A 16,384-nucleotide genomic window follows, 5' to 3' on the forward strand; every position below is an offset into this window, starting at 1 on the left:
TGACCTTGTTCATGAAATGGTGATGGACGACAGATGATCGACGATTAATCAGCTAGCAGATGCTGTGGGAATATCCCGTGAGAGAATTGAACACATTCTGCATGAAGAACTTGGAATGTCAAAGGTGTCAGCTCGGTGGGTGCCACGTCTTCTGACACCTGATCAGAAACGCACCAGGCTAGTCATGTCGAAAGCAAACTTGGCGCAATTTGAAGAGGATCCAGCCAGTTACATGGAACATTTTCTTACCCAGGATGAGTGTTGGGTTCACCACTTTGAACCAGAGACAAAAAAAACAATCAATGCAGTGGAAAACCCAAGGTCACCACCTCCAATGAAGGCTAAGGTTGTTTCGTCTGCGGGGAAGGTCATGGTTTCAGTTTTCTGGGATGCCAAGGGCATTGTGTTCGTGGACTATCTTGAAAAGGGACAAACCATAAATGGACAGTACTATTCTAACCTACTGAGACAGTTACGCGAGGCTATCAAAAGAAGTGACCAGGAAAGCTGACGAAAGGGGTGCTGTTCCATCAAGACAATGCCCCAGCTCACAAGTCAACAGATCTGCTGTGTTCGTCTCAGTGGTGCAACTGGGGGAGCCGCAAACCAAAGGTGGGATAAAATATGGGGAAGATCATGCGTAAACGGACTAAACTGCTGCATGCGGAATTAGAAGATTTACAGTGATTTTAAAATAACTAGAGCACCGTGCTTGCAGAGCACAAACCTCTGCCAATACTAGTTCCCAATTCCATCGATTATTTTACCTTGGGAAGAATTTAAGGTCAAAGTACTGTTAGAAGTGGCTTTTCATAAGTTAAACTATAATACAAAATATAGATCAAAAGGACTTTTCAGTGTTATCAAATATCCACTAAATCCACAATATGGATCAGATGCAGCTCAAACTTAGTCTGTTCATTGAGAGTGCCAGTTTGTACCTCAGCGTCACAAATGAGAGTGATTGAGGAACTTTTGATTGAGATATAATGCAAAATGTACATCAAATGGGCTTTTCAATAATAAATTCAAATGTCCACAAAATCCACAATCCAGATCAGATCCAGATCAAACGTTGTCAGGTGATAGTGTCAGTCTGCACCTCACTTTCAAATATGACTAATTGGGGCACGTTTGATTAAGATATAATGTAAAATATACATTAAATGGGGGTTTCAATGTTAAATTTAAATGGCCACAAAATCTGTAATCTGGATCAGATCCAGATCAAACTTTGATAAAGCATACCATCCTACATAACACGCTCACATATGAAAGGAATTTGATCTTTTTTGACAGAGGTATGAATTTTTAAAATTCGTTCAATGACAAAGATAGGGATTGTTCCTGACTTTGACCTTGAAAATTTAACTGATTCTTGCCTATCAGGATATGGATCTTCAGTAAAAAAAAAAAATTCCTAAAGATATATGAAAATTATGGGCTCCAGGCTGTTCAGACAGACAACTTTCTTGGTGGAGGTAAATATGACAAGAGTCAGTGTTACCTTACCAAAAATGGCGGAAAAGGCTATAGATTTTAAAAATTTTACAAAAGCCACCACCCCCCCCATTTTTTTTTTCAATTAACGTTGAAATTAACGACTCGTGGTTACTAAGATACAGTGAGGAATACGATCAAGGAATTTTATTTACTTTCAGGAAACTTGTTCGATTGGATCAAATAAACTTTCTGGGTTCTCTGGCCACCTCAGAGGTTACTGAGATCTGGGTGATGAATGGATTTTGGCCATTACCATGGTAATTTTTCATTTTCTGAAAGTGTTCCCTTGTTGCCAAAATAAACATTTTGCATCTTGACAATAATTTTGCACCAAAGTTAAGACAGGATTGTCACAGTGAGGTTGTCTTCATTTCTAAATTTTTCGAAAGTGCAAATTTCTGCGATATTCGCTTTTCTGGCTCAAGAAGTAAAGATTTTAAATTTGCACAATTGTCATGGTTTGTTTGTTCTCAGCAGCAGACATTAAATACAACAAATATTTTGGCCTATTTAGAATCTCCTGAGTGGAGGGTCCTTCACTTTTGGCTCCGCCCACTCTTCAAGCCTTTGACCTCCTGTAATTCTCCCACAGTAGGAGACGTGCGAGGAACCATAGTTTGCTTTCCTCCCAAGGGCGCACTTTATATCTGATTCCCCTGAAATCTACCCAGAGCCAAGAGCAAATAGTAAAATAAGGCCATGCCATGAAGCAGATCAATGAAGGTCTGATCTGTGATGCTGACGGCAACGGTTCAGACGGAGAAAGTTCTAAAGCTATTATTTTCAGCAGGGATCTAAAACCGGAAGGGGGGCGTCAGCGACACCCGTCGGGCAGCGTCAATGCCAAAGAGATGGTGATCGGCCTGGAGGGGGTGGAATTAGGAGCTGATGGAAAGGTGAGAGCCCGGCAGACGTGTGCATGTGGATTAGGAGGGGTTATATCTGACAACAACATTAACCATGAGGGTTAGTTACAGCGCAGACCTCTGCCAGCACCCCACTCTTTCTGAAAAAACTGTCCATCTGAATCTATTCTAGACCAAAGTACACCTGTAGATGGGCTGAGATCCCACATGTTCACCTCTGATCCCGATAGCTAAAATTAGATCCCGATTCCTTTGATCTTGTATTTAGGATCAACGGAGTCTGAATCGAAGAACAAGTTGGAATCAAGGTCATTGTTGTGGATCGCCACCAAAATGGTTTGTGTACTTACTTGGCCCATGCCCCCTCTTCCATTAAGTTTCATTAAAATTAGTTGGGTTTTACAAACAGCTGCTGGTGAATCACATCTTTAATAACCTCTATCAAAGGAAAATGTTGAGGTGTAAAAAAGTTCAAAACTATTTCAGGCCTAAATTTAATAGCAAAGTGGATCGTTGTTGGGGTTTTTTTCCACAGTTGGAGAATTGTAGGACTTTGATGTGCAGCAGAAACTCAGTCACATTTCACTATAAAAGATACATTAAAACAGGTTTTGTTTTGAAGTCATGTGACCAAATACAAAAACACTGCGTGTTTAACAGGAAGTCACTGAAAATGTTGAAGAAATGAATCAACTCTAAGTCGGTCTCCCCTTTTTTGTAATTGAAATATTAAGAGGGATCATGGTGCAGATGTTCTCCATGATGTTGTGATCAGATCCCAAATGCAACAAGGCCTCCCAGCGTGAGCGGCGCTCCCTGCTGAATTCGGCTCTGCATTCTTGTAATGAGGGTAGAAAATGACTAACTTGTTAACCGGTCGTAGGGATAAGCACGTCTCCGTGCATGTGGGAAAGAAGAGTTTCATTTTTTTTAGCACACACTGGTTTAATGTGCATTATAACTGGAAGTGTGAGATGTTTGCGGGCTCGCGTGTAAATGGCGGACGGCCTAACTCCCCTGTGTCTGCAGACTGTGTCCTACACACAGTTCCTCTATCCCACAACGTGCTGGGCGGTCGCAGGAACACCATCGACTCCACCTCGTCCTTCACTCAGTGTCGGAACACCAGCCACCGCAGCCTGAGTTTGGGCAGAGCCAACAGCAACCAGAGCAGCCTGGACACGGGTTAGTGCACCGACACCGCGCTCATTTATTCGTCACCGCTCTGCCGGCGTTTTGAGCGCTCGCTCTCTGCTGTCGGCGTTGTTTTTTAGGTTCATTTTTACTGAAAAGGAGTTGTGCAGATGGTAACTTGTGGCTTTTGTTTGTGACGACGGCAGGGAATGATCTGGGGGACTTTCGCGAGTATGACCCCAATCTGCTGGATGACCCTCAGTGGCCTTGTGGAAAACACAAGAGAGTTCTCATATTTCCCTCCTACATGGTGAGAAAGTCCTCCAGCTGTTTCCAACACCACAACAACAGCCCTTTTCACAGCAGAGTGGAAACATGTAGATCGAAAACTTTAACTCGCTGAGATAGAGCCCCCCCCCCCCCCCCAATCCAAAGAAGCACTATTTTTTTACATTATGTCCCACCACTTTGTATAAAATATAGAGGACATTATGTCTTCATGCCTGCATCTATGCGCTGTGTATGTGTGGACACTAAGTAACAGCACAACATACACACTTAACACTTACACCATAGGTAAACCCTGGGAGTACAACAGTCAGATTTTAGGGTTGTTTGAGGTATATATGTCCACATACAATGAGGCAAATAAATATTTGGTCCACTGTCGATTTTTGCAAGTTTTTCCACCTACAAGAATGGAGAGGTCTGTAATTTTTATCATACGTACACTTCAACTGTGAGAGACAAAATCTAAAAAAAAAAAATCCAGAAAATCACACTGTATGATTTTTAAATACTTAATTTGCATTTTATTGCATAAAATAAGTATCTGATCACCTACCAACCAGCAAGAATTCTGGCTCTCACAGACCTGTTAATTTTTCTTTAAGAAGCCCTCTTATTCTGCACTCTTTACCTGTATTAATTGCACCTGTTTAAACTTGTTACCCGTATAAAAGACACCTGTTCACACACTCAATCAATCACACTCCAACCTGTCCACCATAGCCAAGACCAAAGAGCTGTCTAAGGACACCAGGGACAGAATTGTAGTCCTGCACAAGGCTGGGATGGGCTACAGGACAACAGGCAAGCAGCTTGGTGAAAAGGCGTTTTTTTTTTTTTTTTTTTTTGTATAGATTCTGTCTCTCACAGTTGAATGATAAAAATTACAGACCTCTCCATTCTTAGTAGTTGGGAAAACTTGCAAAATCGACAGTGGATCAAATACTTATTTGCCTCACTGTAAATGACAGAATAATTTTTCTTGTGAATGGTCAAAGGACTGTTACACCTCCCCTGCTTCTTACTGTCATACTGTACCTCACAAAGTACAAAATCAAACTATTTTGCTCTTTTAAATATATTCAAAGTCACAGTGGAAAAACAGGCCTGGATTCTGAAGAACTTCTCTCACGCAGGGGATCCATCCGTTCAGAAACAGTTTTTAGAAAGCACAACATGGGCATAACAAATGCGGACCTTATTTTGCAAAATCCTTCCCTTATTGGCCCCCATGGGCATTCAGGGGAGGTCCTGCCCATAACCCGAATGATAACGGGATATGATTTATATTGTAACCTGAATCTCTGTTCTGAGTGGTAAAACCGGTGTTGCAGACTGAACGGTCCCCCCCTAAGAATTCGTCCACCCTGCCTTCACTGCGCCACCAGAGCAGCACGTCTGAGACGGACTCTCTCCACTCAAAGCGATTAATGTGATTATTGGCCATCAGATGACAAAGTAAAACCTCTTAAATCATTCTAGTCTGTTTTAAGCAGAAACGAGGTGATAATCAGTGAGTCACTACTAAGTTTGAAAATGACGGAGCACAGTGAACGCCGCAGGAGCAGCTCCTCTGGCTATGTGGCGCTCTGATCTCTTACTGTCTTTCATATGAAGTAATGCTGAATTTAGTGGAAATGATTGTTGTACAAAAGCTTCAGATATCTGTTGCTGAGACAGATGATGACTGTGAGTGCAGTTTAAGCAGAAACGAGAACCCGCGGCTGATGCACATAAATGACGCAAGCGCAGTTAAGGCAGGGTGGAACCGATTTTTAGGAGGGACCATTTTGGTTGGAAACACCGGTTCAACCCAGTTTGACATTTGCACATCCAAACAAATAACAGACTAAAAGTATGTCAAACTAAGAATATAATCATTTAAGTAAAATAATTACTTAATACCAAACAAATGGCAAAGAAAACAAAATAACACAATAATAGATAACACTTACATATCTAACAGGACCCTTACCCAAGGGAGCTTAGGACCAGGGAGAGTTCTCCAGTCACAAGTACACCTCTTTAAACCCTGTAGACAATTAGTCGAGTACAAAATCGACGGGACTCCAGTTTTGTTCAACGATAAGTGAGAATGCATAACACTTAGCCACACACACGTGATACTTCACTTGATAATACACAAACAACACAAACACACATATATACATTTTATATCTGGATAAGAAAACTTGTCTGGAAATTCGGCAGTTCAACAGACTTGCAGACTGGTTATATTGTATGAACACACTGGACACATTGTCTTCCTTGTTGGTTTTGTATGAACTCAGCCTCCTGTGTTTTATCAGTTTATTTTGAAAGAAGCCAGTGGTCCTTTTAATCAGCAAGGTCAGACGTCGGTCTTCCCTCAGAGACTCGGACCAACGCGCTTCAGTCTTGCGCAGCAACAGCTGATCGGCCGTTTCACTGTAAATACTAACGTGTGTATTAGCTGTTCTATTTTTTTCTTCTTCTTCTTTTATCTCTTTTTCCAAGAGGATAAAATCAGAACCAGCTTCTCGCCCACATTCTTTACTACACTTTGGTTTTGTTACGCAGACGGGCAGAACACACAACAAGAACCAACATAGTTGAAACATTCAGTCAAAACGGCCAAGTGAAACCCTACCCCCCCAAAAAACATTCTTCCTCCAGCATCTCACAAACATTGGTTTTTGTATTATTACAACAATGTGACATGTAAATTCTCAACTTTTCAGCAGTTCCCAAAGTCAAAGTCGAGCAAAACACACATAAGGGAGCTTTTTTTTTTTTTTTTTTTGTCTTTTTTTTCCCCCCGTTTAGTGTTTGGCTGTAAATACAAGCCGTCAGTTTATCAGATCTAATTTTCCATTATTTGTGTTAGGTAGTATCAAGACATATTGGGAGATGATTGGCGCAATCGTTCTTCCCAACATGTCTGGTCAACCAAGGAAAATGCATTTTGCCTGGAGACCTATTTCACGCAACAAATCATACCATTTGGAAGATAATTTTGAAGAACATGACTTTTATGCAAAGTGATCAAGATAACTGAACTTTGGGGAATGATTGTATACAGACTGAAGTTATGTCTTCTAATAAATCCTTTGTAGGATTGATTACAATTTTTAGGGGTTCTGTTTTTGTTTGTTTTTTTTGGGGGGGGGGGGTGTTTGTTTATTTTGTTTTTTGGATCACCCTATAATTTTAATAAACTGTATCTTTTTTTCTTGTTGGGTTTATATCTGAGTCACCCATCAAGGAATTAATGTTAAAACCAAAAGGACTAATTCTATGATTTTCTGAAATTTGGTGGGAACATTCCTTGGGTGCCTGTTTGGACTTGTGGTTAAAAGTTTGGTACAAACAATCATTGGGTGCTTGTATGGTTGTGGCAAGTTCTTTCTTAACCTTTATTTTACCAGGGAAGTCCCATTGAGATTAAAAACCTCTTTTTCAAGGGAAGCCCTGAGTTGGACTCTCATTGAATCCTTCTAGGCCTGCAAAAAAAGGCAACTCCCCCCTCCCCCCCTTTTTTTTTTAAACTATTCAGTTTATTACAGAAATCTGTTAATATAATTTTTTCTGAAACTTGGTGCATGCATTACTTGGGTGACTGTCCACTATAAGTTGGACTTTCTGACTGAATCCCTCTGGTTCCCCACAGAGATTAGACAATTTCAGGCAAATGCATAGAAATTGACATGCTCTGTCCTGTCAGATCTCAGAAGCTAAGCAGAGTGGGTCCTAGTTAGTACTTTGATGGAGGACCAGGGCTGTGTGTGATTATTGTTCTGGTAAAACTGGAATCATGTCTAGAAGGGCATCCGGCGCAAAACCTGTGCCCAATGCGGATCTGTGCTGGATCTGCTGTGGTGACCACGAAGAAACAAGTAAACAAACAAACAAAAAAAAAGCAACTGGAGCACCTACAACATAGAAATGTATTTAATACCACTTAATCCCATGTTTCATCAAAATTACTCTTTGTCCAAAAGACTTCAGGGTCTTTTATCCCCATTTTGTTTTGGGTTTTTTTTTCCCCCCTAGAATAGTTTGATACAAGCAGAATTTGCATTTTCAAGACTGTAAAGGCAAATTTACCATTTATTTTAAAAAAAACAACAAAACGGTTAAATAGTAACCATTACTTTACTTTAACTGAGGCAGCTCTTTTAATAGTTAAATATGTTCTGTGTCTTTTTGGTTCTTAAGATGCTTAGATAGCATCTGTAAAGCCTTGTGGTGACATTAGAATCCAGTGAGATTGCTCAGAGCTGAAGCGTGCACTCGTTCTGACTTTGCCTCTGCCTTTCCCTTTCAGACTACAGTCATCGAATACGTCAAGCCCTCTGACCTCAAGAAGGACATGAATGAAACTTTCAAGGAGAAATTCCCCCACATAAGACTGACGCTCAGCAAGATCAGGAGGTACAGCCAAGCGGTTTGTCACATGCTAAAGATAATCCACCTTTCTGTTGCCTCCTCACTCCTTCCGTCCTTCTCGCTGCAGCTTGAAGCGGGAGATAAGAAAGTTGGCCCAGGACGAGTGCGGCTTCGAGGAGCCCACAGTGGCCATGGCTTTTGTCTACTTTGAAAAACTCGTTCTGCACGGCAAACTCAACAAGCAGAACCGCAAGCGTGTGCCGGAGCGTGTGTCCTTCTGGCAGCCAAGATTGGTGGCGATCTCAAGAAACACGAAGTCAACTCCTGTAGATGTAAGTTTCCTCACCTGCAATCAGAATCCAAAAAATCAAAAGGCTTGACATTTTTGTAGCTCTATTACAGCATTGCTACTAATAATGAACAAATGAGTCAGAAGGAAGTTGACTGAAACGTTAATTAGCCTGTTAGCTTTTGCTTTCTAACATGGCAATTTGCATTATAAATAAATAATGCGAGGTGATTTACATTCATTTTTTTGCTTGAGTGAAAAGTTGATCCTCAAACATCTTAAAAAATACATCCAGAAAGTATCACAGCACTTACTTTTACACATTTTATGTTATAGCCTCATTCCAAAATAATTAAGATTTTTTTCCCCACAAAATTCTGCATCAATACCCCATAATGACAATATGAAAAGGTTTTGGAGACTTGCAAATTCATTAAAAATAAAAAAGCTGATAAATCACATGTACATAAATATTCAGTCTTTGCCATGAAGCTCAAATTGAGCTCTGGTGCATCCTGTTTCCTTGAGATGTTTCAACAGCTTAATTGGAGTCCACCTGGGATAAATTCAGTTGATTGGACATGATTTGGAAAGACACACACCTATCTACATATAAGATCCCACAGTTGTCAGTGCATGTCAGAGCACAAACCAAGCAATGAGTCAAGGAATTATCTGTAGACCTCTGAGACAGGATTGTCTTGAAGGTCCCAGTGACCACAGTGGCCTCCATCATCCATAATAGAAGAATTTAGGATCCACCAGGACTCTTCCTAGAGCTGGCCGTCCATCTAAACTGAGGTATTGAGGGAGAAGGGCCTTAGCCAGTGAGGTGACCAAGAACCACGATGGTCACTCTGTCAGAGCTCCAGCATTCCTCTGTGTAACGAGAAGAACCTTCCAGAAGGACAATCCACCAATCAGGCCTGTATGGATGCCAGGAGCACGTTTGGACAAAACCAGGCACCATCCTTACAGTAAGCATGGTAGTGGCAGCATCATGCTGTGGGGATGTTTTTCAGCAGCAGGAAAGATGAATGCAGCAATGTACAGAGACACCCTGGATGGAAACCTGCTCCAGAGCACTCTTGACCTCAGACTGGAGCGACGGTTCATCTTTCAGCAGGACAATGACCCTAAACACACAGCCAAGTTATCAAAGGAATGGCTTCAGGACAACTGAAAATGGCTGTGCACCGACGCTCCCCATCCAACCTGCTGGAGCTGAGAGGTGCTGCAAAGAGGAAGCTCACTCATGGTACATGGAGGTCCCAAACAGGAAGTGCGAAATTATGAGTCCACAGTGAAACACAGTGTTTTTTGGTGGGTGTCGTAGCAATTAAGGAACTCTTTAAATAATTTGCTACATCTATGGAATGTGTTAGCTGCAAAATGTTATTCAGTTTGTGACATCTGAATCATTTCTCACAGATCTGGCTTACGGTAATTCACCCCCCCCCCCCCCCCACCTTTTTTTTTCTGTAATAGAAACTGGAGGAGCGTTCAGGGTGAACCGCAGAGAACTGATAGCATTCGAGTTCCCCGTCTTGGTGGCGTTGGAGGTTCAACTTGCACCCTTCCTGAACACGAGATCATGCCCCACTACAGACGCCTCCTGCAAACGTCCTAGCATTAGTGACCCATCAGGGGGACGACAAGCGCAGTGTTCTCTGATCTGCTGTTCCTTTCCAACCTCCTATAACACTCCCGCCCCGCTAACCATCAACAGCTTTTCATTACTTTCCTGCAACACACTCTGACTTAAATTCTGCCAAAGTGACATTTCTTCATTACTACACATTTTGCTAAACGTGAGTGAAAAAACGTTGTCGTCTGCAAACAAGTTTTTTTTTTGTTGTTGTTTGCTTTGCTTTGTGTATTTTAGACCTCTTGTTGTTTAAGAGAGTTGTTTAAAAGCTTTTTTTTTTAAAGTCATTATTGTGATGGTGAACATTTTCTCAGTTAAAGCAAGCAATGCTTAATTTTTCATTTTTCTCATGGATTTTGGTTGTTTCTCACCCTTGGTAAAATTTTAAACCTGGCCCTTTGAGGGGCTGTTTGGGCTGGACTGTTATTCCTCAGAGTAATTCATGTGTTTTGCAAGTAATTTAATATTGCAAGACATTTTTCAGACTTTTAAATGAGCTTTGGAACCAACCTTGAAAAATAAGCCTTGTTCATAAGCGCCGCACATGTCATTTAGTTATAATTTTGTAATATCTGCACGATAAATCTGTATACGTGTGCTTACAGATCAGATTGCATTTTCTATTTTTCACTGTAGCTGAAGTGTTCTATTAACTTTTTGTAATCAATCAAAAGCTTGCTATGGACTTATGGAGACGAGACCCACGTTGAATCTCCTGTGCTCTATGTTAGAGTGTATTGCTGGCACATTTGTGGTGCCATATTGGGCCTGGAGTGTAGTTCTGAAGACTCTGGATTTGGGAAACTGCTCTATGCCAGTAATAATCCACACTGCTGAAGTGCAGACACTGTCCCAGGTGAAACCTTTATGCTGCACCTCGAGGGGAGAAAACTATGTCCAACAAGGATCAACATGACATCATGAATTAAACAGAATTAGTGTTTAATATGAAACCTAGTTGTTTAATTGGCAAGTATCTTTTCCTCTCATGCAAACATTTCTAGATGTAGTCTTGCAGTACCACTGAGTATTGAGAGGACTACCTGAAAACTGTCTTCAACTCTGCTGAATGTGTTCATTGAATTTCAGTGAAACGATCATAAAACGACTACATTGTAGCGAGAACAGAGAAGTAACGTGAGCTCAAAAGATTTGGCTGAGAGTTGCACACTAATCACTGCGTGAGGACGAACTCGCGGGCAGTGATGCGTATTATCTGTGTACGTTTGTAATAAACTGCTTCACCTGTTTAATCAAATCATCTTTGTCAGCATTTCTTCAGCCGAAGCATTTGTACAGATTTCTTTGTGCAACTACATTTGGAGACTTAATTTATTCAAAGTGCATGTTAAAGACTGCTTAAATTTCCCATCGTAAGGCAAAGAATATACAACATGCAATGCACTGTGCACAAACTTGTTTGTTTCTTGACTTTTGCAACAAAAAAGAAAACTGACCCAGTTTTGATTTTTTTTTTTTTTTTTTTGAGAAAATGAAAACCAGATTTGCAATATTATACGAGCGAAGTGACGCGCAGCAGCGCGAAGTGACGCTCCTGGTACAGAGTCCCAAACACGAAGTGCCAAATTTTTAGTCCACAGTGAAAAAGGAAATGTCAAATACTTCCTGGATTGACAGACGAGATCTCATAGAATGCCACGGGAACTCAATGACAAGTTCACACAAACAGGAAGTGCCAAATTTTGAGTCTACAGTTAAACAGGAAATGTCACATGTTTGAGCTGGGTGTCACTGGACCACCTTGAAATCTGATTGGACACCCCAGATGATTGACATGTCACAGCACCACAGATTTGGCTGAAAAGAGCCATTTTAAATCTGAGACACATAGGCTGCTAGGTCTCTCCTGTACAGTAGTTGGCACTGTGTAACACAAAAAGTTATAATCCACCTTAGTAGAAGAAGAAAAACACGTCTGAACCGTGTACTCCTAATGACACCAAACTTATATTGGTAATAAATGACCATATTTTACACAAGAAATGAGGTCCAGGTTGTTAAAAACTGCATTTCTCCTTTAATGCAGGTTGCTATATATATATATATGTATATGTATATATATGTGCTCTGTTGGCTTATTACTGCAGCAGATTATTCTATAACATGAACTAAGCATGACACATGATGCAAACTTCCTTTTTAAAGCCTGATTAACTCAACCAATAAGTTGCAATTTTTTTTAAACCAAAATTAAGGACAGGCTCAGACTTCAGTGAGCATGCTGGCGATAGCGCAGCAAATAAATACTGCAAATGGTGATAGGAACACCAAATTTGGTACAAATACTCAGACTTTACTCTTGAGAAACTGACTGGCAACTTTCAATAGGTAGCCAGGTAGGGGTCAATTGAAGAATTACACAGGGTCAAAATTAAAAGATGATCTAATCATACTGAAAGCTCTAACATTTGTCTTGATTATAAATATTCCAGAAAGGTATAGTTTGAACTACCTATGATGGATGATATGAAGTTATATGGTAAAAACAGCAAGGATGGTGTCAAAGGACAATTTCAGTTTGTACAGGGGTCAAAAGTTGCTCCAATTTTGGTAAGAAGTGATGCAAATTATTTACTTTAATAGGGTTCTAAAAAGGAATAGTTTTCACCATCTGTCATGCTTAGTTATGTTACAGGGTAACATGTCACTGGATACATATGACATACAGTAGTGTTCAGAATAATAGTAGTGCTATGTGACTAAAAAGATTAATACAGGTTTTGAGTATATTTCTTATTGTTACATGGGAAACAAGGTACCAGTAGATTCAGTAGATTCCCACAATTCCAACAAGACCAAGCATTCATGATATGCACACTCTTAAGGCTATGAAATTGGGCTATTAGTAAAAAAACAAACAAAAAAAAGTAGAAAGGGGGTGTTCACAATAATAGTAGCATCTGCTGTTGACGCTACAAACTCAAAACTATTATGTTCAAACTGCTTTTTAGCAATCCTGTGAATCACTAACTAGTATTTACTTGTATAACCACAGTTTTTCATGATTTCTTCACATTTGCGAGGCATTAATTTGTTGGTTTGGAACCAAGATTTTGCCTCGTTTACTATTGTGCTTGGGGTCATTGTCTTGTTGAACACCCTATTCAAGGGCATGTCCTCTTCAGCATAAGGCAACATGACCTCTTCAAGTATTCTGACATATCCAAATTGATCCATGATACCTGGTATGCGATATATAGGCCCAGCACCACGTAGAAGAACATGCCCATATCATGATGCTTGCACCACCATGCTTCACTGTCGTCACTGTGAACTGTGGCTTGAATTCAGAGTTTGGGGGTCATCTCACAAACTGCGGCCCTTGGACCCAAAAAGAACAATTTTACTCTCATCAGTCCACAAAATATTCCTCCATTTCTCTTTAGGGCCAGTTGATGTGTTCTTTGGCGAATTGTAACCTCTTCTGCATGTCTTTTATTTAACAGAGGGACTTTGTGGGGGATTCTTGCAAATAAATTAGCTTCACACAGGCGTCTTCTAACAGTCACAGCACTTACAGGTAACTCCAGACTGTCTTGCTCATCCTGGAGCTGATCAGTGGGTGAGCCTTTGCCATTCTGGTTATTCTTCTATCCATTTTGATGGTTTTCCGTTTTCTTCCATGTGTCTGTTTTTTTTTTTTTTTTTTCCATTTTAAAGCATTGGAGATCCTTGTAGATGAGCAGCCTATAATGTTTTGCACCTGCGTATAAGTTTTCCCCTCTCCAATCATTTTTTTTTTTATATCAACTACGCTGTTCTTCTAAACAATGTCTTGAACATCCATTTTCCTCAGGCTTTCAAAGAGAAAAGCATGTTCAACAGGTGCTGGCTTCGTCTTAAATAGGGGACACCGGATTCACACCTGTTTGTTCCACAAAATTGACGAACTCACTGACTGAATGCCACACTACTATTATTGTGAACCCCCCTTTTCTACTTTTTTTTTTTTTTACTAATAGCCCAATTTCATATCCTTAAGAGTGTGCATATCATGAATGCTTGGTCCTTGTTGGATTTGTGAGAATCTACTGATCTACTGGTACCTTGTTTCCCATGTAGCAATAAGACATATACTCAAAACCTGGATTAGTCTTTTTAGTCACATAGCACTACTATTCTGAACACTACTGTATGTTACCCCGTTAATGGAATTGTTCAATTGACCCCTACCTGGCTGCCTATTGAAAAGTCAAGTGACAAATCGTTTTTTCTAAAGAGTAATATCTAAGCAGTATTTGTGCCAAATCTGGTGCTTCTATCATCATTTAGAGGATTCCTCTGTAAATATTCTGTTATCGTCTGCATTACAAATGGAACAGAAGTGATGAGGAAGTAATGGGTAGATTGGTATCAAGAGGAATGAGAGGGCAAAAAAGGATGGAAGTGGTTGTTGTGAATACTTATTTTTAGGAGGAGTAGCAGCACAGCACTTAGTTTGACTACATTCTATGTAGGAAATGCAACCTGAAGACAATGTAAACTATAAGGTGGTGGCAGGGGAGAGCATAACCAGAAAACATCAGATGGTGGTTGGATGACTTTAGATGTGAGGAAGAGTGAGAATGGAACTAAGGAGCAAATGGTGGAAGCTGAAGGAGGAAGACTGTCGTGTAAAACTCAGAGAGCAGATGAGACAGGCATTGGATGGAGATGAAGTGGTTTTGGACAGCTAGAGGACTATTGCAGATGTCAGGGTGATGGGATGGTACTGTGTCTGATGTGGACAGAGGAAAGAAGACAAGGAGACTTGGTGGCAATGTTGGTGAAAAAAAGAATTGGTATAGGCAGAGATGATGAAAGTGGAGAACAAGGACGTGGCAGGGGTAAGGAAGGGTATATAGTGAGAGGTACGTGATGCTTAACACAAAGGAAGGAGAAAAGGACTTGTAGTGATTGGCCAGACAGAAGGACCAAGTAGGAAATTCTATGCAGCAGGTTGAATTGATAAAGGATGGAGACTGAAATGTGCTAACAAGCAAGAGAGTGCGTTGAGAAGGTGGAGGGAGTACTTTGAGGAGCTGAATAATGAAGACGAGAGAAGGCTGGATGATGGAGAGAATCAATCAAGAAGTGCAGCAGATTAGTAAGGATGAAGTCAGGGCAGGAAAATGGAAAGGCTGTTGGTCCAGATGGTATACCACACTAGAGGTATGGAAATGTTTAGCAGAGATGGTAGTGTGGCTTTAACCAGATTGTTTAATAAAATTTTGGAAAGTGAGAGGGTGCCTGATGAGTGGAAAAGTGTACTGGTTCTCATTTTTAAGAATAAGGGTGATGTGTGCAGAGCTGCAGTAAATACAAAGGCAAAGCTGATCAGCCACAGGATGAAGTTACACAAAAGTAGTGGAACCTCTGCTTTGAAAGAGTGAAGATCTGTGAGCAGCAATATGGTTTTATGCCAAGAGAGCGCTACAGATGACGTTTGCTCTAAGATTGCTGTTGAAGTATTAAGAAGGCCTTGTGTGTTTGTGGATTTACAGAAAGTTTATGACAAGGTACTAAGAGAAGAGCAGCGGTATTATAGGAGGAAGTCTAGAGTGTCAGAAGTATGTGAGAGTGGGTAGGATATGCACAAGGACCATGTGACAGCAAATGAGTAGGAATGAATGATACATTTAAGGTGGACGTGGGACTACATCAGGGATGGGCTCTGAACCCTTTCGTATTTACAATGGTGATAGACAGGTCTTCAAGATCATACGGGAGTCTCCATGGACTATAATGTTTGCAGATGACACTGATCTGTTGTGAGAATAGAGCGCATGCTGAGACTAGTCTAGAGAGGTAGAGATGCACTCTGGACAGAAAGGAAATGAAAGTAAGAGCAAGACTGAATATGTGTGTGAAGGATTGTTTGCAATAGTGTGTTTATAAGAAGAGGTGGTGATTGTAGAGGAATTTAAATTCTTGTGGTTAACTATCCAAAGTAGTGGAAAGTGGTAGAGCGGTAAAGAAGAGCACAGGCAGGGTGGAGTCAGAGGAGAAAGGTGGCAGGAGTGATTTGTGACAAAAAGGTATCTGAAAGAATGAAAGGGAATATTAACAAGACCAGCTTTATTGTATGGGTTAGAGACTAATGGTGTAACAAATGGGAGGCAAAGCTGGAGGTGACAAAGCTGAAGATGCTCTGATTTTCTTGGTAGTGATGAGGATGGACAAGATGAACATATCAGAGGGACTGCACAGGTAGGACTATTTGGCGGCAAAGCCAGGTGAGATTGAGATGGTTTGGGCATGTGCAGAGGAGGACCCACGGGTACATAG

General features: G+C 40.7%; 1 protein-coding gene across 1 annotated transcript; it reads left to right on the forward strand.

Moving 5' to 3' along the window:
- Window positions 1-1,739: 1,739 nt before the first annotated feature.
- Window positions 1,740-10,749, forward strand: LOC117521283 (CDK5 and ABL1 enzyme substrate 1-like). Its single transcript, XM_034182606.1, is given in 9 exon segments — window positions 1,740-2,080; window positions 2,111-2,399; window positions 3,399-3,426; window positions 3,429-3,554; window positions 3,710-3,813; window positions 8,098-8,204; window positions 8,287-8,411; window positions 8,414-8,491; window positions 10,733-10,749. Coding segments are annotated over 8 exon segments (777 nt in total). The 5' UTR covers window positions 1,740-2,080; window positions 2,111-2,207.
- Window positions 10,750-16,384: the final 5,635 nt, after the last annotated feature.

The sequence above is a fragment of the Thalassophryne amazonica genome, chromosome 12, assembly GCF_902500255.1.
Source record: "Thalassophryne amazonica chromosome 12, fThaAma1.1, whole genome shotgun sequence".
Taxonomy (NCBI): domain Eukaryota; kingdom Metazoa; phylum Chordata; class Actinopteri; order Batrachoidiformes; family Batrachoididae; genus Thalassophryne; species Thalassophryne amazonica.